Source organism: Anolis sagrei, chromosome 2, assembly GCF_037176765.1.
Source record: "Anolis sagrei isolate rAnoSag1 chromosome 2, rAnoSag1.mat, whole genome shotgun sequence".
Taxonomy (NCBI): Eukaryota; Metazoa; Chordata; class Lepidosauria; order Squamata; family Dactyloidae; genus Anolis; species Anolis sagrei.
The window spans coordinates 166,109,735-166,136,820 of record NC_090022.1 but is presented as its reverse complement, the minus strand read 5'-3'; the positions used below and the strand labels follow the sequence as shown (position 1 = coordinate 166,136,820).

Sequence of the window (27,086 nt, the reverse complement as noted above, 5' to 3'; positions counted from 1 at the left end):
TTCAGTCGTCTCCGACTCTTCGTGACCTCATGGACCAGCCCACGCCAGAGCTCCCTGTTGGCCATCACCACCCCCAGCTCCTACAAGGTCAGTCCAGTCACTTCAAGGATGCCATCCATCCATCTTGCCCTTGGTCGGCCCCTCTTCCTTTTACCTTCCACTTTCCCCAGCATAATTGTCTTCTCTAGGCTTTGCTGTCTCCTCATGATGTGGCCAAAGTACTTCAACTTTGTCTCTAGTATCCTTCCCTCCAGTGAGCAGTCGGGCTTGATTTCCTGGAGGATGGACTGGTTGGATCTTCTCACAGTCCAAGGCACTCTCAGAACTTTCCTCCAACACCACAGTTCAAAAGCATCTATCTTCCTACGCTCAGCCTTCCCTAAGGTCCAGCTCTCACATCCGTAGGTTACTACAGGGAATACCATGGCTTTGACGATGCGGTTAGATACTAACAATATATTATGTTTAAAATATGTTCTCTTATTATTATTATTAAGTTTTATTGAAGGGGTTAAAATAAAATGGTCTCGGGGGGGGGGGGTACATAGATAGAGGTGGAATATTGTGAAGGAGATAGAAAAATAGGAAAGGATAGTAGCCTCGAAGAACCAGTAAAAAAAAAACCGTACCCAAACACTCAGGAGCCCAACATAGCATCAAGATAAAAATCTAGCTGAAAACACCGAAACACGTTTCCCCCAAGTTTGCAGACTTCCGCTTGTCCTTCTGAAACTGTTCATTCTATTATGTTAATATATTTGATTTTCTGTTTTCTCTCTTTAATGGATATCCTGTTCTCTCATACAGGAAGATATAGTTTATACTGAAAGGCTTTTTTCCATCAAGAATTTAATTTAACATTTGCCATATTTGTATGCAGATCAGGAATATAGGTTATAGATTTTTGACACTAAACCTTTAGAATTTGATGTTATTACTGCATACTTGCTTACAGGGCATGGCACCTGTTCACTCTGGAGAACATGTATTTGGATCTACATTGGTTTAATTGCAGCCAATTGATCTTGGATTTGTTACCAGACTTAGCTTTACCTTTGTACAAAAGTCTAGATCAGGGGTCTTCAAACTTTTTAAACAGAGGGCCAGGTCACAGTCCCTCAAACTGTGGGCTGGATTATAATTTGGAAAAAAAAACCAGGAATGAATTCCTATGCACACTGCACCTATCTTGTAATGCAAAAAACACTTTAAAACAATACAGTAATTAAAATGAAGAACAATTTTAACAAATATAAACTTATTCGTATTTCAATGGGAAGTGTAGTCCTGCTTTTGGCTGATGAGACAGGATTGTTGTTGTTATTGTTGTGTGCTTTCAAATCATTTCAGACTTAGGTTGACCCTGAGCGAGGGCCGGGTAAATGACCTTGGAGGGCCCCCATATTCGGCCCCCGGGTCTTAGTTTGAGGACCCCTGGTCTGGGTAGTCCTTTTTTGTTTCCAACCTTTAAATAATATCTTGATGGTAAAATAAGGATAACATATAATTAGGATCAATAGCAATGGCATCCATGTGAATTTATATCTCCATTCATAGAATCATAGAATCAAAGAGTTGGAAGAGACCTCATGGGCCATCCAGTCCAACCCCCTGCCAAGAAGCAGGAATATTGCATTCAAATCACCCCTGACAGATGGCCATCCAGCCTCTGTTTAAAAGCTTCCAAAGAAGGAGCCTCCACCACACTCTGGGGCAGAGAGTTCCACTGCTGAACGGCTCTCACAGAAGTTCTTCCTCATGTTGAGATGGAATCTCCTCTCTTGTAGTTTGAAGCCATTGTTCCGCATCCTAGTCTCCAGGGAAGCAGAAAACAAGCTTGCTCCCTCCCTGTGGCTTCCTCTCACATATTTATACATGGCTATCATATCCCCTCTCAGCCTTCTCTTCTTCAGGCTAAACATGCCCAGCTCATTAAGCCGCTCCTCATAGGGCTTGTTCTCCAGACCTTTTATCATTTTAGTCACTCTCCTCTGGACACATTCCAGCTTGTCAATATCTCTCTTGAATTGGACTTTGGTTTATTCCATTTATTCCATATCTTGAAAATATTATTTAGAATTTAGTAAACAAAATACGTATTTTGAACCTTTCAGAGGCCACATGAAGCCTGGTTCCAAATGACAACCAAGAGTGAGGTTTTCTTTTACTAGCATCTCTCTTTTATGATTTCCATTCTGGTAGCCAAATCTGTGTTGTTGTTGTTTTTATACGGCTCTTATCTACTCTCTCCTTTTATTTGTTTTACCATTCATATATCCCTGCTGTAGGCAGGCACACATAACTGCATTAAGAACAACTACAATAGAGTCCTACTGTTCTCCAGTTCAAAATTTATTTTTATTGAACAGTGCTGTAACTTGACAAATAAAGTCTGTTTCCAATGTCAATGCTGCTTTACAAAAACAATTCCAGCGGAATAGAGGACAATAAGGAAAGCTAAAAGGAGAGAAGTGCCAGGGATAAAAAAATATTGCAAAAAGGAGCTTCACAATAACTGATCTTGGAAAGAAGTGACAAGTGGAGTGCCGCAGGGTTCCGTCCTGGGCCCGGTCCTGTTCAACATCTTTATTAATGACTTAGATGAAGGGCTAGAAGGCATGATCATCAAGTTTGCAGATGACACCAAATTGGGAGGGATAGCCAATAGTCCAGAGGACAGGAGCAGAATTCAAAACGATCTTGACAGATTAGAGAGATGGGCCAAAACTAACAAAATGAAGTTCAACAGTGACAAATGCAAGATACTCCTCTTTGGCAGAAAAAATGAAATGCAAAGATACAGAATGGGGGATGCCTGGCTCGAGAGCAGTACGTGTGAAAAAGATCTTGGAGTCCTCATGGACAACAAGTTAAACATGAGCCAACAATGTGATGTGGCGGCAAAAAAAAGCCAATGGGATTTTGGCCTGCATCAATAGGAGCATAGTGTCTAGATCTAAGGATGTAATGCTACCCCTCTATTCTGCTTTGGTTAGACCACATCTGGAATATTGTGTCCAATTCTGGGCACCACAATTCAAGAGAGATATTGACAAGCTGGAATGTGTCCAGAGGAGGGCGACTAAAATGATCAAGGGTCTGGAGAACAAGCCCTATGAGGAGCGGCTTAGGGAACTGGGCATGTTTAGCCTGAAGAAGAGAAGGCTGAGAGGAGATATGATAGCCATGTATAAATATGTGAGAGGAAGCCACAGGGAGGAGGGAGCAAGCTTGTTTTCTGCTTCCTTGGAGACTAGGACGCGGAACAATGGCTTCAAACTACAAGAGAGGAGATTCCATCTGAACATTAGGAAGAACTTCCTGACTGTGAGAGCCGTTCAGCAGTGGAACTCTCTGCCCCGGAGTGTGGTGGAGGCTCCTTCTTTAGAAGCTTTTAAGCAGAGGCTGGATGGCCATCTGTCAGGGGTGATTTGAATGCAATATTCCTGCTTCTTGGCAGGGGGTTGGACTGGATGGCCCATGAGGTCTCTTCCAACTCTTTGATTCTATGATTCTATGATTCTATGATCTATCTCCATGTCTAGTTCTGTAGGTCTTGATGACGATTTTGATGCACATTTTTTAAAATGGGATTAGCCTGGCACAGGTCTTCCTTAGGATATACAAGAATTCTTGGGAAAATGTATGCTAACATTTAAAGGTGTGATTCATAGACCAGAAGGGTGCAAAAATACATATGTAAGAGGACAAATGGGGTGTTTGTTCAATATTTAGGAAGCAAGGAAGGATGGAAATGACTATTTGCTCATGTAGTTAGCCACGAAAAGGGATCGGCGACCCTATATCTTCATTTATAAAGCCCTAAACGGTTCCAGCCCAAGATACCTAACTGACCGCCTCTCGGCCTATGAGCCCACGAGGACTTGGAGATCTTCTGGGGAGGTCCTGCTCTCGATCCCGCCTGCGTCACAGGCACGGCTGGCGGGGACGAGAGATAGGGCCTTCTCGGTGGTGGCTCCTCGGCTGTGGAACACCCTTCCCGTGGACATCAGGCTAGCTCCCTCCCTGTTGATATTTCGCAGGAAACTAAAGACCTGGCTGTTTAAGAAGGCATTTGAACAAGAAGTGCAATGATTGGTAATTTGACCATAGGAATGGAACAACGGAGATGATACCGGATTGTGGGTTTGACGATGAGACGACACGGAATGGCTTTTGTAGTAATGTTGATGTTTTTGATGAGGATGTTTTTTGATAATGATGAATTGTGGATTATTTTACACTATGTCTTGTATTTTGCACCTCTTTTTCTATGTTGTACACCGCAGTGAGTCGCTCCTGGGCTGAGAATTGCGGTATATAAGCGAAGTAAATGAATGAATGAATGAATGAATGAATGAATTTATGTCTTCCACTTGTATTTTTCAAGAATGGATTGTGACATTGTGGGCTTCCAGTGTATCTGAAGTGTGAAACTTCCAGCTGTGAAGTACCTACCAACCTAATCTCCTTGAGTATGGAGACCCTCCCCTCAGGAACGGGCCAGTACCTCTCCAGATTTTTTGGGTTCTGCTGAAATATGTTCCTTTATTTATTTATTTATTTATTTATTTATTTATTTATTTATTTATTTATTTGCAGATTTTTATTCCCCCTTTCTCACCCCGCAGGGGACTCAGGGCGGATTACAGTGTACACATATATGGCAAACATTCAATGCCAATTTTGACATACAACATATACAGACATTGACAGAGGCTATTTAACTTTTTCTGGCCGTCAGGGGAGCTGTCGCTTTCCTCATCCATCTGCGACACTGATGAAGCACTTCCGCATTCCCCGCATGCTTTTTGCTGGAGTGCTTTGCTGGAGTCTTTTTTATGGCCTCACAAATTAGTTAATTTAGCCTCCCCACACTTTAAGGTGGTACCTAATTTTCCTACTTGACAGATGCAACTGTCTTTCGGATTGCAAAGGTCAACAACAGGCTACACAATTGGTTGGAAACCCACTCCAACCTGGGCTGGCTTTGAACTCATGACCTTTTGGTCAGAGTGATCTTAATGCAGCTGACACCCAGCCAGCTGCGCCACAATCCCGGTGCTACTTTTTAACCCAAGAAAATCTTCTCAAAAGTCAGGGGTCGTCTTATACTTGGGAGTAGTCTTATACATAGGAGTCATCTTATATGCTGGAGTAGCTTTATGCATGGGAGTCGTCTTATATGCAGGAGTAGTCTTATACGGCGGGAGTCGTCTTATAGAGCGGGTGCTGAAACTTCCAATCCGAATTGGAGAATCTATGGTTGCTGCATATGGGGGGAGCTCAAAAATGGCAGTGGCCGCATCCTTGCCATATGCAGCGACTGTATGAAAGCATTAAGGGTGACGCTGTACAAGTATGGTAGAAGAAAATCCATTTATCAGGATCTGTGGACAAATGCGGTCCCGATGGTGAGGTGAAGGGGTGCCTCACCGGGAAGGTGTAAGGTGCAAGCTGCAGGCGTCCAGAGCACCCGGGGTATGGAAAAAAAGAGATAGAGTGGGTCTGGGCCCAGAAAAACACACCTTTTTTACCTGTCTGGCCCACCCTTGTATCCTATTACCGTACCTCCTCCTCTGCCTCTCAGATCTCGCTCCTGAAGACTGCAGTGACGTGGTGCAGGGGCGTATGTGTGAGATCTGAGAGGCAGAGAAGGAGGTACAGTAATAAGAAAATTACCAAATTGAAATCAAATCTGATGCTTTTTAAAATTTTATTTGGTGTGCATTGGAAGAGGGATAATCTTCTATCCCAAGCTCTATATTTTAACTGGAAAGTTGAGGGTTGTCTTATACGCCCAGTCGTCTTATATGCCGGAAAAGTAGTATAGAATCATAGAATCATAGAATCATAGAATCAAAGAGTTGGAAGAGACCTCATGGGCCATCCAGTCCAACCCCCTGCCAAGAAGCAGGAATATTGCATTCAAATCACCCCTGACAGATGGCCATCCAGCCTCTGTTTAAAAGCTTCCAAAGAAGGAGCCTCCACCACACTCCGGGGCAGAGAGTTCCACTGCTGAACGGCTCTCACAGTCAGGAAGTTCTTCCTAATGTTCAGATGGAATCTCCTTTCTTGTAGTTTGAAGCCATTGTTCCGTGTCCTAGTCTCCAAGGAAGCAGAAAACAAGCTAGCTCCCTCCTCCCTGTGGCTTCCTCTCACATATTTATACATGGCTATCATATCTCCTCTCAGCCTTCTCTTCTTCAGGCTAAACATGCCCAGTTCCCTAAGCCGCTCCTCATAGGGCTTGTTCTCCAGACCCTTGATCATTTTAGTCGCCCTCCTCTGGACACTTTCCAGCTTGTCAATATCTCTCTTGAATTGTGGTGCCCAGAATTGGACACAATATTCCAGATGTGGTCTAACCAAAGCAGAATAGAGGGGTAGCATTACTTCCTTAGATCTAGACACTATGCTCCTATTGATGCAGGCCAAAATCCCATTGGCTTTTTTTGCCGCCACATCACATTGTTGGCTCATGTTTAACTTGTTGTCCACGAGGACTCCAAGATCTTTTTCACACGTACTGCTCTCGAGCCAGGCGTCCCCCATTCTGTATCTTTGCATCTCATTTTTTCTGCCAAAGTGGAGTATCTTGCATTTGTCACTGTTGAACTTCATTTTGTTAGTTTTGGCCCATCTCTCTAATCTGTCAAGATCGTTTTGAATTCTGCTCCTGTCCTCTGGACTATTGGCTATCCCTCCCAATTTGGTGTCGTCTGCAAACTTGATGATCATGCCTTCTAGCCCTTCATCTAAGTCATTAATAAAGATGTTGAACAGGACCGGGCCCAGGACGGAACCCTGCGGCACTCCACTTGTCACTTCTTTCCAAGATGAAGAGGAAGCATTAGTATATGATGATTACTTAGTTTTTCTTCCTCATTTCAGTGTAGCATCTCTTCTGCTTTGTAAATTGTGGTTTATGTTTGTGACACTGGTCGGGGCTGGGGTGGGGGAAACCCAGGCTGCTCTCACTCCATGTCTTTTTTTAAAAAGGGATTTTTTTTGTCTTCTTGAACTCCTTTTCCTTCTCCTTTTTCAGTATTCAAAGAGCACTTATACATAATCCTATTTCTGGTATTTCCTTCTAATAAAAACAGTATATACAGAGATAGTATTTATGACTACCCCATCCAACTCCGAGGTTCTTATATTTGCATGGATTTAGTGTGCAAGGCACACTAAATCCATGTGTGGCACATACAGTGTCAGCCACCATATAGTAAATTCAAGAGGGGATTCTCAAACAAGCCAGTGCTTATTCTGAATATTCCCTGAAAAACATCTGTAAATAATTCTTAAGAGTGTAGATCCAGCCTAAGGCATGCCCAGTTACATCTGAAATCACCAACAGACCTTTTTTTTCCAAAAGGCTCCAACAACATCTGACTAAGCCACTAAAAGTCCTTCATAGAAAGCAAGACATTGTTGTAACAAACATCCAAAACATTGTTGTAACAAACAGGATTCTTTGACAATTTTCCCTTTCTTCCAAGAGTTCCTTGGGCAACCAATTCAAATATTTTAATTGAGAGACTTTATGTACCAACGGAGCCCCCGGTTGCGCAGTGGGTTAAAGCACTGAGCTGCTGAGCTTGTTGATTGAAAGGTCGCAGGTTCGATTCCGGGAGCAGTGTGAGCTTCCGCTGTCAGCCCTAGCTTCTGCCAACCTAGCAGTTCAAAAACATGCAAATGTGAGTAGATCAATAGGTACCGCTCCGGCAGAAAGGTAACGGCGCTCCATGCAGTCATGCTGGCCACATGACCTTGGAGGTGTCTACGGACAACGCTGGCTCTTCGGCTTAGAAATGGAGATGAGCACCACACCCCAGAGTCAGACATGACTGGACTTAATGTTAGGGGACAACCTTTACCTTTTACCTTATGTACCAACAGGAAATTGCTTTTTTCTTAATATTTAAAACAATGGCAGAAGTAATAATACTTCCCTTGTATTTCAACACCTTGGAGGCCCTGTGCAGCCATTCTCAAATCCTTGGCTTTCTGATGTGGTGACGCATTTATAACTCTCTGCCACAGAAAAAAACTACATGTCCCAGAGAATGCTTTTGCCCAGAGGCGGCCCTAGGTAATTTTCAACGGTAAGCAAACAGTATTTTGGCCCCACCACCACCAATCACTGGTATATATATTCTGTTTGTCGTGGGAGTTCTGCGTACCATATTTGGTTCAATTCCATCATTGGCGGAGTTCAGAATGCTCTTTGATTGTAGGTGAACTATACATCCCAGTAACTACAACTCGCATATGTCAAGGTCTATTTTCCCCCAAGAGCGCCTCAAGAGCACCCCTGGGCAAAATAACTATACTGCAAATGCTTACTTTGCGTAATGGGTTAAGCCGCCCCTGCTTTTGCCACGGTATAGGTTTGGGTTAGGGTTAGTAATGTGCTGTAATTTCACATTGCACAATCTTTTTAATAAAAGCAGTCTAGAATTCTATTATCAGAATATGTAATTCATATTGGCAAGGAAAAAGAGCATGTATTTAATGTATTGGCCTGTTTTGAAAGCATCAGCTGTATTGGCAAATGTTGTTTGTGAAGGGAAAAGGTGCGGTGTTCTAGTCTGACATAAAAAAATGAAAGTGATCTTAATATTATTACTTCTGCAATGTGAATTTAATAAGAACATAACATGTAACATGGATGGAGAGTAAATTGTCCAGTATTCCTTTAAATCTAACTTGATCGTCAACATTTGTACCTTCAAGGCTGGTCAAATTGACAGTGTTGTAGACCAACCAGAGGCTGATGGTTTAACTGATAATTTAGAGAGGATTGTGAGCTTCCCTGTGGCACAAAGTGATGGCCTATCAATTCTGGGAAATGATAGTTCTCTCTGTGAGAAAACTGTCTTGGAAAGTGCAGAGCCTCAAGGGCATTCAGGGGAGTCAGAAGTAGCAACAACAGATAAGGAATCAAGTGAAGAGCTGAATGATAACGAGGGTTCCCAGGAGAATCCACCTGTAGCTACAGAGAACAACAAAAGTGTTTGTTTACAAATCAAAGCCAAAAATAGATTGTGTCATTCAGAGTTTATGTGGGAAGGTTGTGAAGGAAATTAATGGGAAACTTTATTTCATGGGTGTCATTAAACAAGTTGTTTGCCTTAAGATACATTCAGGCAATTGCTGTGTTAGAGTGAGAAGCTAAGACAGAGTTCTCTTGTTCTTGATTCAAGTCAAACTTTGATTTTGGATTTAATGTATCTTGGAAGTTCTCTATGTTCCTATTCAAGTTTTACTAGTTATACCTTCTGAATTGTGGAACTTATGCTGTATTTGTGATTTCTGTATGTTCCTGGACTTTGTCACCTCTGGAACTTTGAGACATTTGGATTATTTTCTGGTTATCACCTGTTGCTAAACCTTTTCAAATTATATATTTTCAATTCTTATTCCTGATTTTTATATGCTTTTTATATGTTTTTACAATAACCCGCTTATATTCCTGGGCTCCTGTGTGGTGTGGTGATCATAAGCCTGGAGTGCAACAGGCAGCTGTGACATCTTGACTTGTAGCAAGTTCCATAATTTCAGTGCATTTGCGTCAAATTGTGTTTTTAAATATTATTTCTAGACAAGGAATTTCTAGAAATGATTGTATAGATATCTTTAACTAAGTTTGAAAGAATAATAATTAATTTTGTTTCTCAAAAAGGACTAAAGAAGTACAGTAAGATATGAATAAAATGAAATAAAACATGTTTAATAGAAAAAATAAACACTGAGTAATCCAAAACAACATGTACATTGCAGGAGATGAAAGCAATAATTTATGTTTTTTTAACACTGTACATATTACATAAAATGTATGCATTTAGGACACAGCCTAGGAAAGGTGTGGACAGGCCAGTGTGATGGACTTGAGGCATAAATTGTTTAAAAAGTAGTTGTGAACTAATAAAGTCATGATTATAGAGCAATTAATTCTGTGAGGGTGTAGTTATTGGGGCAGAAAAAAATGAGAACATTGCCCCACAAATAAGAACACTGTTCTACTCATTGTTGAATGGAATGCCTTCAAAGCTTTCCCCCTCCTATAGAAACCCAAAAGGAAGGAAGAACTTCCTGACTGTGAGAGCCGTTCAGCAGTGGAACTCTCTGCCCCGGAGTGTGGTGGAGGCTCCTTCTTTGGAAGCTTTTAAACAGAGGCTGGATGGCCATCTGTCGGGGGTGATTTGAATGCAATATTCCTGCTTCTTGGCAGGGGGTTGGACTGGATGGCCCATGAGGTCTCTTCCAACTCTTTGATTCTACGATTCTATGATTCTATGAAAAGTGATCTTATAATCCTCCATCAAGCAAAACACATATTTAAGGATCACTCTCCAGGTTGTCCTCCATTAAAGACATTTAAGCAAACATTGCATAAGAAGCAAAGTCTTATGGAAACCCTGTAGGGAAAACCTTTTTGTGGAAGATGGAAGAGTCCATGATATGGTACCTGAATGTTTTGGTTGAATCCCTAACAACTATAAGTCTTTGCTGGAACAAAGTCATAGAGCGCCTGAAGTATCGGGAGAGTATGTTATCAGGCTGGCCTCTGGCTTTAAGGAAGGATGGTTTCAAGAATTCAGCTCAGCCTTGGTTCATTAGAGGTACCTGGTGGAAAATTACCCAGGAGGGTTAGCATAAGAGCGAGGCTTTTTTTTCTTTTTCAAGGCTTTTTTTCTTTTTCAAGGCTTTTTTTCTTTTTTCTGGAACCTCAATGCAGGTATAAACCAGTCACTGCATGAACTGGCCAAATCCGAGTTTTCCTTCTTGCTTTTCCGGGGGTCCCGCAACAGAAAGAGGAAACTGGTTTTTTTATATCTTGCTTTCTATCTACATCTATGTCAACTTTGCTGTAAATAAATCTTTCCTTATTCATCAATCATCAGTGTGCTTATTGTTTCTGGATCCACAAAAACTAATTAACAATTTGAAAAACAAACCCTTAGCTCTGTGAGCCAAAGCAGTACAATAAAATCAGGACCACTCCCCAGGTTGTCCGCCCATTCAAGACATTTGGTGACACAATGCATAAGAAGCAACGTCTAAAGGGAACTCCAAGCTCTGTGAGCCAAAGCAATACAATGAAATCATTCATGCCTTTGAGCAGGGGTCCTCAAACTACGGCCCGGGGGCTGAATGCGGCCCTCCAAGGTTATTTATTTGGCCCTCGCTCAGGGTCAACCTAAGTCTGAAACAATTTGAAAGCACACATCATCAACAACAGCAACAACAATCCTATCTGATCAGCCAAAAGTAGGCCCACACTTTCCAATGAAATACTAATAAGTTTATATGTGTTAAAATTGTTCTTCATTTTAATTATTGTATTGTTCTATAGTGGTTTTTGCACTACAAATAAGATACATGCACTGTGCATGTGATGTGGCGGCCAAAAAAGCCAATGGGATTTTGGCCTGCATCAATAGGAGCATAGTGTCTAGATCTAGGGAAGTAATGCTACCCCTCTATTCCGCTTTGGTTAGACCACACCTAGAATATTGTGTCCAATTCTGGGCACCACAATTCAAGAGAGATGTTGACAAGCTGGAATGTGTCCAGAGGAGGGCGACTAAAATGATCAAGGGTCTGGAGAACAAGCCCTATGAGGAGCGGCTTAGGGAACTGGGCATGTTTAGCCTGAAGAAGAGAAGACTGAGAGGAGATATGATAGCCATGTATAAATATGTGAGAGGAAGCCACAGGGAGGAGGGAGCAAGCTTGTTTTCTGCTTCCTTGGAGACTAGGACGCAGAACAATGGCTTCAAACTACAAGAGAGGAGATTCCATCTGAACATTAGGAAGAACTTCCTGACTGTGAGAGCCATTCAGCAGTGGAACTCTCTGCCCTGGAGTGTGGTGGAGGCTTCTTCTTTGGAAGCTTTTAAGCAGAGGCTGGATGGCCATTTGTCAGGGGTGATTTGAATGCAATATTCCTGCTTCTTGGCAGAATGGGGTTGGACTGGATGGCCCATGAGGTCTCTTCCAACTCTTTGATTCTATGATTCTATGATAGGAATTCATTCATTTTTTTCCTTCAAATTATAATCCGGTCCTCCAACAGTTTGAGGGACTATGACCTGGCCCTCTGTGTAAAAGGTTTGTGGACCCCTGCCTTTGATGATCACTCCCCAGGAAAAGGAGAGGTAACTCTTTGAAAATCTCAGGAAAAAGCAGCTGCATAGTATCGAAAACAGAAAGTGGAAGAGGAGAAAAGGCGACAACGAGAAGAGATGAAGCAGAAGCACGAATAGCACTTTCACAGACTAGAGAGTGGGCAGAACAGGAAGAGAAACAGCTTAAGCAAAAGCTGGCTCAACCTGAGGAGAAAAATGAGAAGGTGCAAGGGGGAAAATTGGCAGATGGCAAAGTTAAGAAGAAAGTGGCTGCTATCACCATCACCATCATCATAGGCTATCACTCGTGGCAGAGTATGATTGCCTTCCATGTGTAGGATCTTGGCAGTGGGTCAGTAAATGATTGTAGAGCAGTGGTTCTCATCCTGGGGTCCCCAGATGTTTTTGGCCTTCAACTCCCAGAAATCCTAACAGCTGGTAAACTGGCTGGGATTTCTGGGAGTTGTAGGCCAAAAACATCTGGGGACCCCAGGTTGAGAACCACTGCTGTAGAGATTTATTCTGAGTCTTCATATTCTTTTGCAGTGAGGATATTGATTTTCACATGGAAGGCAGTCCCGACAAAGATTGTCTTGACATACCTTCCTCTTGGCACATTTCTCCCCTTTGCCCTCTATGTGTGCCTCTTCACATTCCACAGCACTGTTGGTCACAACTGACCTCCAGTTAGAATGCATGAGGGCCAGGGCTTCCCAGTTCTCAGTGTCTATGCCACAATTTTAAAGGTTAGCTTTAAGCCCATCTTTATATCTCTTTTCCTTTTGGTGGCTGCCAAGAAGATGGAAGAAACTGATGCCCAGCACAAGGATGAAGAAGCATGAAAACAGAAAGCTCTGCAGCTGGAAATCAACTGAAGCAAGCAATCATCTAATGTCAGGATGTTATTTCGTTTTTATAAAGTCCCAAGCGGGAAGAAAAAAGCCAATGGGATTTTGGCCTGCATCAATAGGAGTATAGTGTCTAGATCCAGGGAACTAATGCTACCCATGCTCTTTTCTGCCTTGGTTAGACAACAACTGGAATATTGTGTCCAATTCTGGGCACCACAATTTAAGAGAGATATTGACAAACTGAAATGTGTTCAGAGGAGGGCGAATAAAATGATCAAGGGTCTGGAGAACAAGCCCTATGAGGAGTGGCTTAATGAGCCGGGCATGTTTAGCCTGAAGAAGAGAAGGCTGAGAGGCGAAATGATAGCCATGTGAGAGGAAGTCACAGGCAGGAGGGAGCTTGTTTTCTGCTTCCCAGGAGAATAGGATGCGGAACAATGGCTTCAAACTACAAGAAAGCAGATTCCATCTGAACATGAGGAAGAACTTCCTGACTGTGAGAGCCATTCAGCAGTGGAACTCTCTGCCCTGGAGTGTGGTGGAGGCTCCTTCTTTGGAGGCTTTTAAACACAAGCTGGATGACCATCTGTCAGGGGTGCTTTGAGTGCAATATTCCTGCTTCTTGGCAGGGTTTTGGACTGGATGGCCCACGAGGTCTCTTCCAACTCTTTGATTCTATGATTCTAAGAATCTTCTGTAAGAGCAAACCACTCTTATAGTATGGAACTCTCCACCATTCCCGGGTGGTAAATCTGAAACCATCTACTTTTCAGAGATGGTAATATTTCAGAGCAGATTTTTTTTTGGATAAAGAAAAATATTTTAAACATGTGTAGCTTCTTTACCCATATAATATCAATAAAAATATATATATTTGAAACTCTTAAAAAAAACAACAAAGGATTTTTTCTTGGCAAAATTTGTTCAGGATAGGTTTGTCTTCCCTCTGAGGCTGAGAATGTATGATTTGCCCAAGGTTACCCTGTGGGTTTCATGACTAAGCGGGAATTCAAACCCTTGTCTCCAATGTTCGAAGCACTCCACCACCATTGCCTGTGCTGCTGCTACGAAGTTCCACAACCCATCACTAGTCTTTAAATCTGTGCCAACTCCTTTTCAATCTTCAAGTTTTTCCAGTTGTAGAATTTCCTGAAATGGATACCACATCAATGCATTAATAAGAAAATTTAGCTTATACTATATCAGCACTTACAACCAGCAAAGGCTAGATCTACACAGCCCTATAATGCAGTTTGAAACTCATTCTCATTGTAGGGCACATCAGCCTAATGCTTGCCTTCAAAGAGCCATTGAATCCATGGATGAGGAATGTGTCAATATTCTGTCAGAGGCCCAACTATATTTTTTTGCTTAGTGGTCAGTGCTCTTTAATTTTTACCCAATTTGCCTCCCAGATGTGATTGAACCACAATGCTCAACATCGTTGATTATTCACCATGCATACCCATTGTATAATGGGAATTGCAACCTAACAGCACTTGTGGCTCTGAGGCTGGGGAAAGGTTAAAGGACATTTTAATGTTGGGTATCACATCCAGAGGTCTTGTATCCAAATTCAAACCCCACTATCCTGACTAAACAGAACATTTGGGGCCATTAATGCTCCGTTCAGTGGAACAGTTTTATGAACAGACTAGCCATCCCCTGCCACGAGTTGCTGTGGCCCAGTCTGGTGATCTGGAAAATAAATTAATGAGAAAGTGTTGGTAATGTCATTATGCTTGTGGGTAAACAGTATTTCTTGTTGTTTCTTTGTCAGTGTTGATGTGGAGAGTGTCTAGTTTGCCTACTCTGGAATATGCAACGTATCATAGTCCTTCTTTAGGGGTCCCTTTCAAACCTATGATACTATCTGTGTGTGCGCGTGTGCGTGTGTGAATCATTATCTATCTATCTATCTATCTATCTATCTATCTATATATCTATATTTATGACTGGATGGCTCTTTGTCAGGAGGGCTCTGATTACATTTTCTTGCCCTGGTGAAGAGGACTGGACTGGATGGCCTTAAGTATTTTCTGTTGGTCATGGGGGTTCTGTGTGGGAAGTTTGCCCCAATTCTGTGGTTTGTGGGATTCAGAATGCTCTTTTATTGTAGGTGAACTATAAATCCCAGTAACTACGAATCCAAAATGTCAAGGTCTATTTCTCCCAAACTCCATCTGTGTTCATTTTTGGGCATATGGAATATTTGTGCACAGTTTGGTCCAGATCCATCATTGTTTGAGTCCACAATGCTCTCTGGATGTAGGTGAACTACAACTCCCAAACTCAAGGTCAATGCCCACCAAACCCTTCTAGTGTTTTCTGTTGGTCATGGGAGTTCTGTATGCCACGTATTGTTCAATGCCATAATTGGTGGAGTTCAGAATGCTCTTTGATTGTAGGTGAACTATAAATCCCAGCAAGTACAACTCCCTCATGACAAAATAAAAAAAAATTGAGTGAAGAACATATATTGGGTTGTTAGGTGTATGCTGTCCAAATTTGGTGTCATTTGGCCCACTGGTTTTTGAGTTCTGTTAATCCCACAAACGAACATTACATTTTATTTATATAGATTAACAAAAAGAAGTCAACTCGAAATAAACACTAATACATTACTCACTCTAGGAGTAAGTGTGTGTTTTTACACCATGTATGCTTTGTCTAGTCTCTTAGTGTTCTTAAACTGAACTGATATTATCCATCCAGAGAATTAATAAGAAACACTGGTGGTTGAAAAGCAAGAAGGACTGTCCCATTTGGAAGAAAATAAAACTTCCTGAATTAAGTATATTGCTCTCTACTATTCTAGAAAAACTGTACGCAGCTGAGACTCTAACGTAGAGTTCAAAACAGGATGCAGAGACGAAAATCATTTAGGGAGGTAAGAATTAAAACCATTGGGGGGGGGGGGATAAGGGGTTTCTCTGCTACAGGGAGCCTGGTAAATCTTGCTAGAGGTTGTATGGAATAGGCAACTTGGTCCCACCTCACACATCTTACCTTCCCTCCTATCATCTTTTGAATTCTCATCAGGTGTTTCATTCAGCGGAACATCTTCACCATGGCCTTATAAACAGAAAACAAGAAGAAATCAACTCAAAATAAATGCTGGAACAATAGTCACTCTAGGAGTGTGTGTGTGTGTGTGTGTGTTTGGCCTTTGACCTGTGGGGTCCCGCAAAGTTCCATTCTGTCCCCCATGCTCTTTAACATCTACATGAAACCGCTGGGAGAGGTCATTTGGAGTTTTGGAGTATGGTGCCATCTCTATGCAGATGGCACGCAACTCTACTACTCTTTTCCACCAAACTCCAAGGAAGCCCCTCAGGTGCTGGACGAGTGCCTGGCCACTGTGTCTGTCTGGATGAGGATGAACAAGCTGAAGATTAATCCCGACAAGACAGTGGTCCTCCTAGTCTTGGTAAATCTTGCTAGAGGTTTTATGGAATAGGCAACTTGGTCTCACCTCACACATCTTACCTTCTCTCCTATCATCTTTTGAATTCTCATCAGTTGTTTCATTCAGCGGAACATCTTCACCATGGCCTTATAAACGGAAAACAAAAAGAAATCAACTCAAAATAAATGCTGGAACAATAATCACTCTAGGAGTTAGGTTAAACTTTACCTTACTCACGTCAGCACAGGTTGCCACCCTATACCCCGTAAGCCGGATCGGGGTATATGGTGGCAACCTGTGCTGGACGGGGTTGCACTCCCCCTGAAGTCACAGGTCCGCAGTTTGGGTGTCCTCCTGGACTCATCACTTACGCTTGAAGCTCAGGCATCGGTGGTGGCCAGGAGGGCCTTTGCACAACTAAGACGTGTGCGCCAACTGCGACCATACCTCGTGAAGGCGGATCTGGCCAGGATGGTCCATGCCTTAGTCACTTCCAAATTGGTTTACTGTAATGCACTCTACGTGGGGCTGCCCTTGAAAACGGCCCGGAAATTTCAATTGGTACAACGGGCAGCAGCCAGGTTACTAACCGGTGCTTCTTACAGGGAGCGGTCAACCCTCCTGTTTAAGGAGCTCCACTGGCTGCCATTCATTTTCCGGTCCCAATTCAAGGTGCAGGTTCTTACCTACAAAGCCCTGAACGGTTTGGGACCTGCCTACCTGTGTACGAACCCATACGATCTCTTCGATCATCTGGAGAGGCCCTACTCTCGCTCCCACCTCTTTCGCAGGGGCGATTGGTGGGGACAAGGGAGAGGGCCTTCTCGGTGGTGGCCCCTCGACTCTGGATCTCACTTCCCAGAGACATTAGACATGCTTCAATGTTGGCAGTCTTTAAGGGTTCCTTCCCAGAATAAGGAGAATCTCTCAGCAATATGCCCTCATAATGCACTTTAATACTGACTTAGTATGGACTGCATCCCTTAGTTTCTCTTTGAAAAATCCTATCCCAGTTAAACTTTACCTAACTCATGTCAGCATATTTTCAATTTTAATCTATTACATTTGGTCCAGCCATTTTTAAAACTGTTTATATGTCACTATTGCTTGTTGTTTTTTGTTTATGTGATTAAATGATTTGTATTTTATTGACTTTTTATTAATTTTGTGTTATTGATGTTTTTTGTTTGATGTACTTTGGGCTCGGCCTCATGTAAGCTGCACCAAGTCCCTTGGGGAGATGGTAGCGGGGTACAAATAAAGTATTATTATTATTATTATTATTATTATTATTATTTTACACCATGTATGCTATGTCAGACGTCTCTTAATATTCTTCAATCAAACTGATACTATCCATCCAAAGAACTACTAAAGAAATGCTGGGGATGGAAAGGCAAGGGTGACTGTAATGATTTGGAGAAAACAAAACTTCCTACAGTTCTCTAGAAGAACTGTATCCAATACAGCTGAGACTCCAATGCAGCAGGTTGTGTAAGTGAGAAAAAGACCTGAGAAGGTGGGAATTAAAACAATGGGGAGCAGAAATGGGTTTTTCTACCTTGTGAATCTGGATACCTCTCACTAAAGATTTTATGGAACGGGCAACCTGGCCTCATCTCACACTCCTTACCTTCGCTCCTGTTATCGTTTGAATCCTCTGATTCACCTCTGGGACCATTATTGGTCGGCATTTCATTCAGTGAAACATCAGCATTGCCTTATAAACAGATAACAAAAAGAAGTGAACTCAAGGGAATCTCTAATACATTCATTACTCTAGGAGTAAATGTATGTGTTTTTACACCATGCATGTTATTTTAGGGAGCCCCTGATAGCGCAGTGGGTTAAACTACTAAGCTGCTGAACTTGCTTACTGAAAGGTTGGCAGTTTGAATACAGGAAGCAGGGTGAGTTCCTGCTGTTAGCTCCAGCTTCTGCCAACCTGGTAGTTTGAAAACATTCAAATGTGAGTAGATCAATAAGTACCACTCCAGCAGGAAGGTAACGATGCTCCATGCAGTCATGCCGGCCACACGACCCAGGAGGCATCTTTAGACAATGCCGGCTCTTTGGCTTAGAAATGGAGATGAACACCACCTCCCAGAGTCGGACATGACAAGACTTAATATCAAGGGAAAACCTAAACCTTTACTATGTTATGTTAGACTACTATTTATTTATGACATTTATATGCCACTCTTCTCACCTCAAAGGGGACTCAGAGTGGCTTACAAGATATATATACATACAATATATTATATTATTAGCATAGTACAATATCAGTATTCTCTTTCTCTCTCTCTTTCTTTCTCATATATATGTGTGTGTGTGTGTGTGTTCGTTTTGAGTGACATCATAACTCAAAATCTGTTGGACAACTGGCTCCAAATTTGGCCATAAGACATCTACTAATCCAAGGAGTGACCATCACTCAAAAAATTGATTTTGTCATTTGGGAGTTGTAGTTGCTGGGATTTATAGTTCACCTACAAGCAAATAGCATTCTGAACTCCAGCAACGATGGAATTGAACAAAAGTTGGCACACAGTTCTCCCATGACCAACAGAAAACACTAGAAGGGTTTGGTGGGCACTGACCTTGAGTTTAGGAGTTGTAGTTCACCTACATCCAGAGCGCACTGTGGACTCAAACAATGAAGGATCTAGACCAAACTTGGCACGAATACTCCATATGTCCAAATATGAACACAGATGGAGTTTGGGGGCAATAGACCTTGACATTTGGGAGTTTTAGTTGCTGGGATTTATAGTTCAACCTTCAATCAAAGAGCATTCTGAACCCCACCAATGACAGAATTGGGCCAAACTTCCCACACAAAACCCACGACCAACAGAAAATACTGTTGGTTTTTTTGTGGTCTTTGACAACCCTTCTTATACCCCCTCCCAACCCCCATGTTGAGAGATGCTGCCTTAAGGCCAACCAGTCCAACTCCCTTTAGCAGAGTAAGAAAACCTAATCAAAGCCCTCCTGACAAACAGCCATCCAGCCATAGATATAGATATATGTGACTCTCTCTCTCTCTCTCTCTCTCTCTCTCTCTCACACACACACACACACACACATATGACACATATAGTATCATAGATTTGAAAGGGACCCCTACAGAAGAACAATTATATGTTGCATGTTCCAGTGTAGGTAAACCAGATATCTCTCCATCAACACTGACAAAGAAACAACAAGAAATACTGTTTATCCACAAACATAAAGAAATTACATATATTAGAAACCAACACTTTCTTGTCACTTTATTTTTCAGATTACCAGACTGGGCCACAGCAACATGTGGCAGGGGGCGGCTAATATTGTACTATACCAATATATTGTAATATTATTAGTAATATTACATATAATATAAAATATATAACTATAATATTGTATTATTATTAGTAGTATTTATTGTATTGTATTATAATATTATAAATATTATATGTATATACAATATATTATATTACATTATATTATTAGCATAGTAGAGCAGACAAGGTGGAACTGTCTTCTGGTCCCCTCACTCTTCACTCTGGCCCGGAGCAGAAGTTGGTGCTGGGGAGGGGGAGGGGCTCCCAACTGGTGACATAGGCAGGAGACAAGGTGGAACTGTCTCCTTAATGTTCTTCAAATGAACTACTGCTTTAGTACTTCCAGAGAAGTACTAAATAAACATTGAGGATGGAGAGGAAAAGGTGACTGTACCAATATGGAAAATAAATGCTTCCTGAATTAATTATACTATTTTCTACTATTCTAGAAGGACTGTATCCAATCACCTGAAACTCTAAAGCATACTTAGGGGATACCAGGGCAGGTGGGTGGTGAGGAAAGAGAAAGAGCATAGAGATTGGTGCACTGGTGGAAACACTGAGGAATTATTCAGATGTGTGCACCTAAGCACCTCTTTCTAATACAAGTTTTTATCCTGTTAAGCAAGTAGAAATGTTCTTGGAGATTGCGCCCTTCAATTGCCATAATCACTTAAGAGGCTTACATCTGGCACATGTGTCTCATGTTCATACCTGTATCTTCTTTGTCCTTGCTTTTCCGCTTCCTGATATCACACAAACGCCAACCTAGTAAAGAAATATATACTTCGTTGCCTATGCAGACAAATGAAGTTAAATAAGTTGATATTGACTTCTAACAACCATTGAGACTGATATTCTGGCCAAAGGAAATAAGGCCTTTTCTGCTCCTTCAAGGAAAATAAAGAAATCAGCACACACATATGCATCAGCATTTTAGACATGAGAAGGGAACACTTTTACTAGCTGCCTAATCATCTCTCCTCTTAGCACTTTTGCCGTCACCTTCTGTAAAAAGTCTTGGTGTCTTATTGGACCCTCTGCTCACAATGGAGGCCCAGGTCTCTGCTGTGAGCAGATCTGCGTTTTTCCATCTACGTCAGGCTAGGTGACTGGCTCCCTACCTATCTAGGAACGACCTGGCTACAGTGATCCAGGCAACGGTCATCTCAAGACTTGACTACTGTAACGCCCTCTACATTGGCCTTCCTTTGTCAGTGATCCGGAAACTGAAGCCCACCAACATTCCGTTTTCCGTTCTTGAGTTCGGAGTAGAGCAACTGCTTTGGGAGATGGTGGTCGGGCATCCTGACAACGTGGCCGGTCCAGTGGAGTTGATGGCGGACCATCGCTTCAATGCTGGTGGTCTTTGCTTCTTCCAGCACACTGACATTTGTCCGCTTGTCTTCCCAAGAGATTTGCAGGACTTTCCGGAGGCAATGCTGATGAAATTGTTCCAGGAGTTACCTGTGACATCTGTAGACAGTCCACGTTTCGCAGGTATATAGCAGAATTGGGAGGACAATAGCTTTATAAACAAGCACCTTGGTATCCCTACGGATGTCCCGGTCCTCAAACACTCTCTGTTTCATTCGGAAAAATGCTGTACTCGCAGAGCTCAGGCGGTACTGTACTTCGGTGTTGATGTTGACTTTGGTGTAGAGGTGGGTGCCAAGGTAGCGGAAATGGTCAATATTTTCTAATGTTACACCATTAAGCTGTATCTCTGGCATTGGAGAGGGGTTGGCTGGTGACTGCTGGAACAGCATTTTGGTTTTCTCAATGTTCAATGAGAGGCCAAGCTTCTCGTATGCTTCTGTGAAGGTGTTTAGAGTGGCTTGTAGATCTTCTTCTGAATGTGCACAGACGACATTGTCATCAGCATACTGGAGTTCTATAACAGATGTTGTTGTAACCTTGGTTTTGGCTTTCAGTCTGCTGAGGTTAAACAGCTTGCCATCTGTCCGATAGATGATTTCCACTCTGGTGGGAAGCCTCCCATCAACAAGGTGAAGTATCATAGCGATGAAGATGGAGAAAAAAGTTGGGGGAATAACACATCCCTGTTTGATGCCTGATTCCACCTTAAATGGGTCACTTTGGGAGCAATGGCTCCCAAAGTTTGACTCATCACAGCATGGAGGGTTGGCTTCTCCCAATCTGTTTGAATGCATCCCTGCATCATCCCCCCCCCCCCCCCTAATATTGCACAGTGACATCACCTGGAAGTCTCAAACTAATGTCCCCATGCATTTTTAACTGACAGAATGCATACTGATTTTCCAATCACTGTGAAAGCAGCACATTAGATAGTTATTAAATCGTAGTAAATAAAAAAAACACGATTAGAATCAAGTGAGCAGTTACTCTTTCTGTGATGTTTTGCAAACAGATTCCAATGGATTACTGACGAAACGGGGCAAATGTCATGTGATAGGACCTATTCAGACTCACTTTCAAAGAGCCTCAGAATAAGAGTACATCCCAATGTGCTAAGGTCTTAGGAGTGTGTGTTTTACATCATGTATGTTATGTTGGTGACTCTTAATGCTCTTCTAAAGAACTGATACTATCTAGCCAGAGAATTACTAAAGAAACACTCAGGATGGAGAGGCAAGGAGAACTGTGCTATTTGGGAGAAAAATAATACTTCCTGAATGAACTATGTTACTCTTTATTATTCTAGAAGGACTGCATCCAATGCAGCTGAGACTCCAACATAGACTTGTCCAAAACAGGATGCAGGGAGAAAAATAATTTAGGGAGGTAGAAATATTATTATTATTTATTCATTTCTAACTCGCACCTCTCCCCCAGAAGGGATTCAGGGCAGTTCGGGGGGGGTGTTTATGAAGTGGGCAACCTGGCCCCATTTCACACTCCTCAACTTCCCTATTGTCATCTTTTGATCTTCTGATACATAATCTTGCTAAAGAGCCCTTCCACACAACCATTTAATCCAGAGCAGAATGTGGATTATAAGACAGTTGATTAGCTCTGGAGTACTTACACAAGACCGGCTGCACATTCCCAAGAAATCCACACAGAACAATTGAATCTCTTAATCCATTCTAATCTGAATTTACCCATCAAAACCAAGTATTTTTTTTATTTTTCCTTATCTAATAGCAAGGAAAAATGTATTTCCTGACTAGCTTCTGATGCTGAAAAATGTTGTAAACGACTGAAAGGGATGGTTTTCCCGTGGAATGCTGTGCTTCCACTGATTAGGGAGAAACTGTTTTTTTTTTTTCAATTTGAAGAAGGGAGGAAGGAAAGTAAGAAAAAAGAAAGGGTCTTCTATTACGCAATTGCGTAATAGAAGACCCGAAGAATAACTTAGAGGAGTGGATAAAAACAATAAAAGAATTCGGCAAAGTATCAGGTTTTAAAATTAATATGGAAAAAACTAAGGCAATAACCAAAAACATTGAGAAAAAGGAACAGGAAGAAATAAAAAACAAATGGAATATACAGATAGTTAAAAAGTTGAAGTATTTGGGAATAATATTAACATCAAAGAACCTACAATTACTACAAAATAATTATATAGAAAAATGGAAAGAGATAAGGAAAGATCTGGAGAGATGGAAAAATATAAACCTATCACTATTGGGGCGAATCGCAATAGTAAAAATGAACATCCTGCCAAAACTTTTATTTTTATTTCAAAATCTGCCAATTATTCGGAATAAAAAAATCTTAAAGGAATGGAATAAGGATATTAAGAAATTCATCTGGAAAAACAAAAAACCGAGGATCAGCTTTGATAACATGACAGAAAGAAAAGAAAAAGGAGGTCTAGCAGCGCCGGACTTTGAGCTATACTTAGAAACGATAGCACTACTCTGGGCTAAAGACTGGGCAAAATTAGAAAAGAAAAAATTGTTAATATTGGAAGGGGCAGATTTACAAGAAGGTTGGCATACCTACGTATGGTACAAGGGGGAAAAAAACGAGAAGAATTTTGGAAACCATTTCATAAGATCAACAGTGCTGAACATATGGGAGAAGTACAAGGATAAATTATACAATACAACCCCTATGTGGGTATCCCCCCTTGAGGCAGGACAGAGACGATGTACAGGGTGGCGTGAATGGATAAAATACAAAGACTTACTAAAAATAGAGGAAGGGAACTTAATTTTGAAATCACAAGAAGAACTGAATACAGTAGATCAAAAGGTCTCCTGGCTGGAGTACTGGACCATAAAAGAAAAGTATAAAAGTGACAAAAAGATTGGTTTTAACCAAGGAAAAAATTTCTGGAACAATATTATGGAGTCAAGAAAGAAATTAATAACAAAGGTATATAAAAAACTACTAGAGTGGAAATTAGAAGCTAAAGAAGATAAAAATTATAAAAAGAGATGGAATGAAAATATCAGAAGGAATATTAAACAAGAAGAATGGGAAAAAATTTGGAAAGAAAAATTAAAATATTGCCAAGCCATTGACCTGAAAGAGAATTGGCTAAAAACAGCTCATCGCTGGTACATGACGCCGAAGAAATTAGGAAAGGATAATAGAAATTCTAACACGGACTGTTGGAAATGCAAGGAAGAGGAGGGGTCATACTTCCATCTTTGGTGTACGTGCAAAAAGGCAAAAGAATATTGGAGGGGGGTACAAACAGAATTACAGGAAATGTTAAAAATCAAAATACCATGGAAGGCAGAATTCTTTTTATTGGGGATGCATGAGTTAAAGATAGGGAAAAATACAGATAAAATCATATTCCTGATTACAACAGCAGCTAGGATCTGTTACGCCAGAAGGTGGAAACAGAAGGAAATTCCGGACGAAAATGAAAGATTAACAAAAATTTTAGAAATTCTAAATATGGACAGACTTACCTTTTTACTATCAAGAAGCAAAGGGATGAACATGAAAGAAACAAATTGGAAAGATGTGATGGACTACTTCAAACATAAAAATAAGAAGATTCTAATCTAATGGAAGAAGAGAAAGACCAAAGGAAGAAAAAGAGAAAGAATTTGAGAAGAAACAGGAAAGAAAAGGAAGAGAAGAAAGAAGAAGGAGAAGATCTCGTGATGACCCCAGGAAGTCAAAAGCAGTTACTACTCTGATTTTTAACCAGGTTTTTGGGCTTTTCTATATTCTTACTCTGTTTCTTGTTTCTTTTCCCTACCTTCTTTTTCCTTTCCCTATTTTCTTTTACATTTAGCAAACACAATTTTTCCTTTCGGGGTTTCTTTTAGATAACATATTACACATATTTAAATCACTTTGCATTTTAACTGTAACTATGAAAAATTTAATAAAGATATATTAAAAAAAAAGAAAAAAGAAAGGGAAAAGAAAAGGGAGGAGGGGGGGAGAAAGGATGGAATTAATAAAGAAAGACAAAAATAATAATAGAAAGAAAAGAGGGGAAAGTGTGTGAGAGAAAAGAAGGGAAGAGGAAAGAAAAAATAGAGAATGGGGAAAAGAAGAGGGAGAGAGGAGGAAAGGGAAGTTGGAAATGTATGAGGGGGTCAGGAAAGGCAGAAAAAGAAAGAAGGGATGAACAAGGGAAGAAAGCCTAGAAGAGAAAGGAAGAGAATGAAGGGAAGAGAAAGGAAGAAAGGGTTATATGATGGAAAGCAAGGTGAGATGGATAGATGGGTGAATGGATGGAAGGAAAGAGAGAGAGAGAAGGAAAGAAGGAAGGAAGGAATATAGGAAGGGAAAGAGGGAAGAGAGAGCCACAAAGAAAATGCAGGGTATATACATTACTACACCATAAAAGGAAGCTTTGAAATTGATAAAATAAAATCTGATATTAATATTGCCATTATTTTTAGATATTTGTTTAAAAATCTGTATGCAAACACAAACAAGTGTACAGAACCAGGATTTTAACATCAAACAGTTATCTTGCCAACTTGCTTGCATTTGTGTACCTTAATCCTAGTAAACTAGGTCTATTGAAGAGCAGGGTATTCTGGAATAGAAAAAGTTAACTTGGCATACCTTTCTTCCACAGACAAAATATAACCACTGCAATCACTGCAGTCACTGCAATCACTGTAACCACTAGCGGAATCCACCGTGTTCGTCGACTTCGCCCTTGATCAGGTTCTTAAAAACAAGTCAAAAGTTAACTGAAAAAATGTCTGCTCAAATCAATATGGCCAATGACTTTAGATGTTCAAAGAAATTAATACCATGAAAACAAATTCAAAACACTGAATGCAAAATGGTCAGCGTTTTCACTGAATAATTTTGATCAAATCTGAGAAAAGAAGTAGATGGTCCACCTTTTCAAACTCAGAAGCCAATTTTAATCCTACTTACAGTACAAAACTTTGTACATTCCAGTAACTTTCTCCCCTACCCATACAGTGATCTACTCATAATGTCTTTAGGCAATATTTTTCCTCCTGCCTTTGCACACACACACACACCCCCCCCACACACACACACATACAGAACACTAATTTGTCACCTCTCACCTACCTATAGGTTTTGCATTTCTATGTAAAGCTCTATTCCTAGGAACATTGAGGAAGTAGACAAAGGTCCCAGTTACACAGCCATATAACAAAGTTAGAAACTTCTTTCTCTAAGGGAGCTTCCAGACAGGAAAAAACCACAACAAAGTGAGTTTTTAAAACCTGCTTCTGTGTGGGTTTCTGTCCGCACACCTCCCCTCAAAACCCAAGCTTTCCCGGGAGGTGTCTAGATGAAGGGATGGGTGCCGGGAGCCCAAAAGTGCAAGATGGCTGAGGGCACTCACCCCCCCCCCCCGGATTGTCCCCGAAGTGAGACCCCACAGGCCCAAAACCCTATTAGACCCAAGTTTTTCAGGAAGGCCCAGGTCTAATGAGGTATTTAATTAATTTGGAATAGCTGTGCTTTACTCCAAATTCATTTTTCCTGGAGGCATCATTTGGTCATTTCTGGTAAAAGCCTGCATTTTGGGGCCTGTCTGGAAGGGCCCCCAGTTAGTCTATGTTGCCACAAGATCCTTTTTGCAAACTGATTTGACAGTTATTCTTTCCCCCAAGAATTATCATATCATCATCTTGCATTTATTCCCTAAACCAAAATTCAACATAGTTTATAAATGTAATTATTTTTGTCTATGGATACAAACATCAGTTAAACTGTTAATCATATGAAAAACCAAATAAAAACATACTATTTCCTCATTCGAAAGATCAACCTCAACTGAGATGAAGACATAAAAACCCAAAGCCATTAGGAAATTGGGTTGTTTTAGGTTTTTCCGGGCTATATGGCCATATTCTAGAGGCATTTTCTCCTGACGTTTCACCTGCATCTATGGCAAGCATCCTCAGAGGTAGTGAGACCTCACTACCTCTGAGGATGCTTGCCATAGATGCAGGCGAAA

The 27,086-nt window shown here is 41.2% G+C and overlaps 1 protein-coding gene across 4 annotated transcripts in view; it reads right to left on the bottom strand.

Annotated features, from left to right (window-relative positions):
* Positions 1–13,046: 13,046 nt before the first annotated feature.
* LOC132767950 (uncharacterized) overlaps positions 13,047–27,086 on the bottom strand; it is a 32,975-nt gene continuing 18,935 nt past the window's right edge. The window contains exons 4-9 of one of the 4 annotated variants that reach the window (XM_067464057.1): positions 25,703–25,810; positions 20,441–20,494; positions 18,034–18,120; positions 16,481–16,546; positions 16,001–16,066; positions 13,047–14,140 (exon numbers count right to left, since the gene is read on the bottom strand). In XM_067464057.1, the coding sequence (XP_067320158.1) occupies positions 14,115–14,140; positions 16,001–16,066; positions 16,481–16,546; positions 18,034–18,120; positions 20,441–20,494; positions 25,703–25,810 (407 nt within the window). In that variant the 3' untranslated portion in view covers positions 13,047–14,114. The remainder of the gene's footprint in view (positions 14,141–16,000; positions 16,067–16,480; positions 16,547–18,033; positions 18,121–20,440; positions 20,495–25,702; positions 25,811–27,086) is intronic. The other 3 variants (XM_067464059.1, XM_067464058.1, XM_067464060.1) reach the window with 3 other exon arrangements.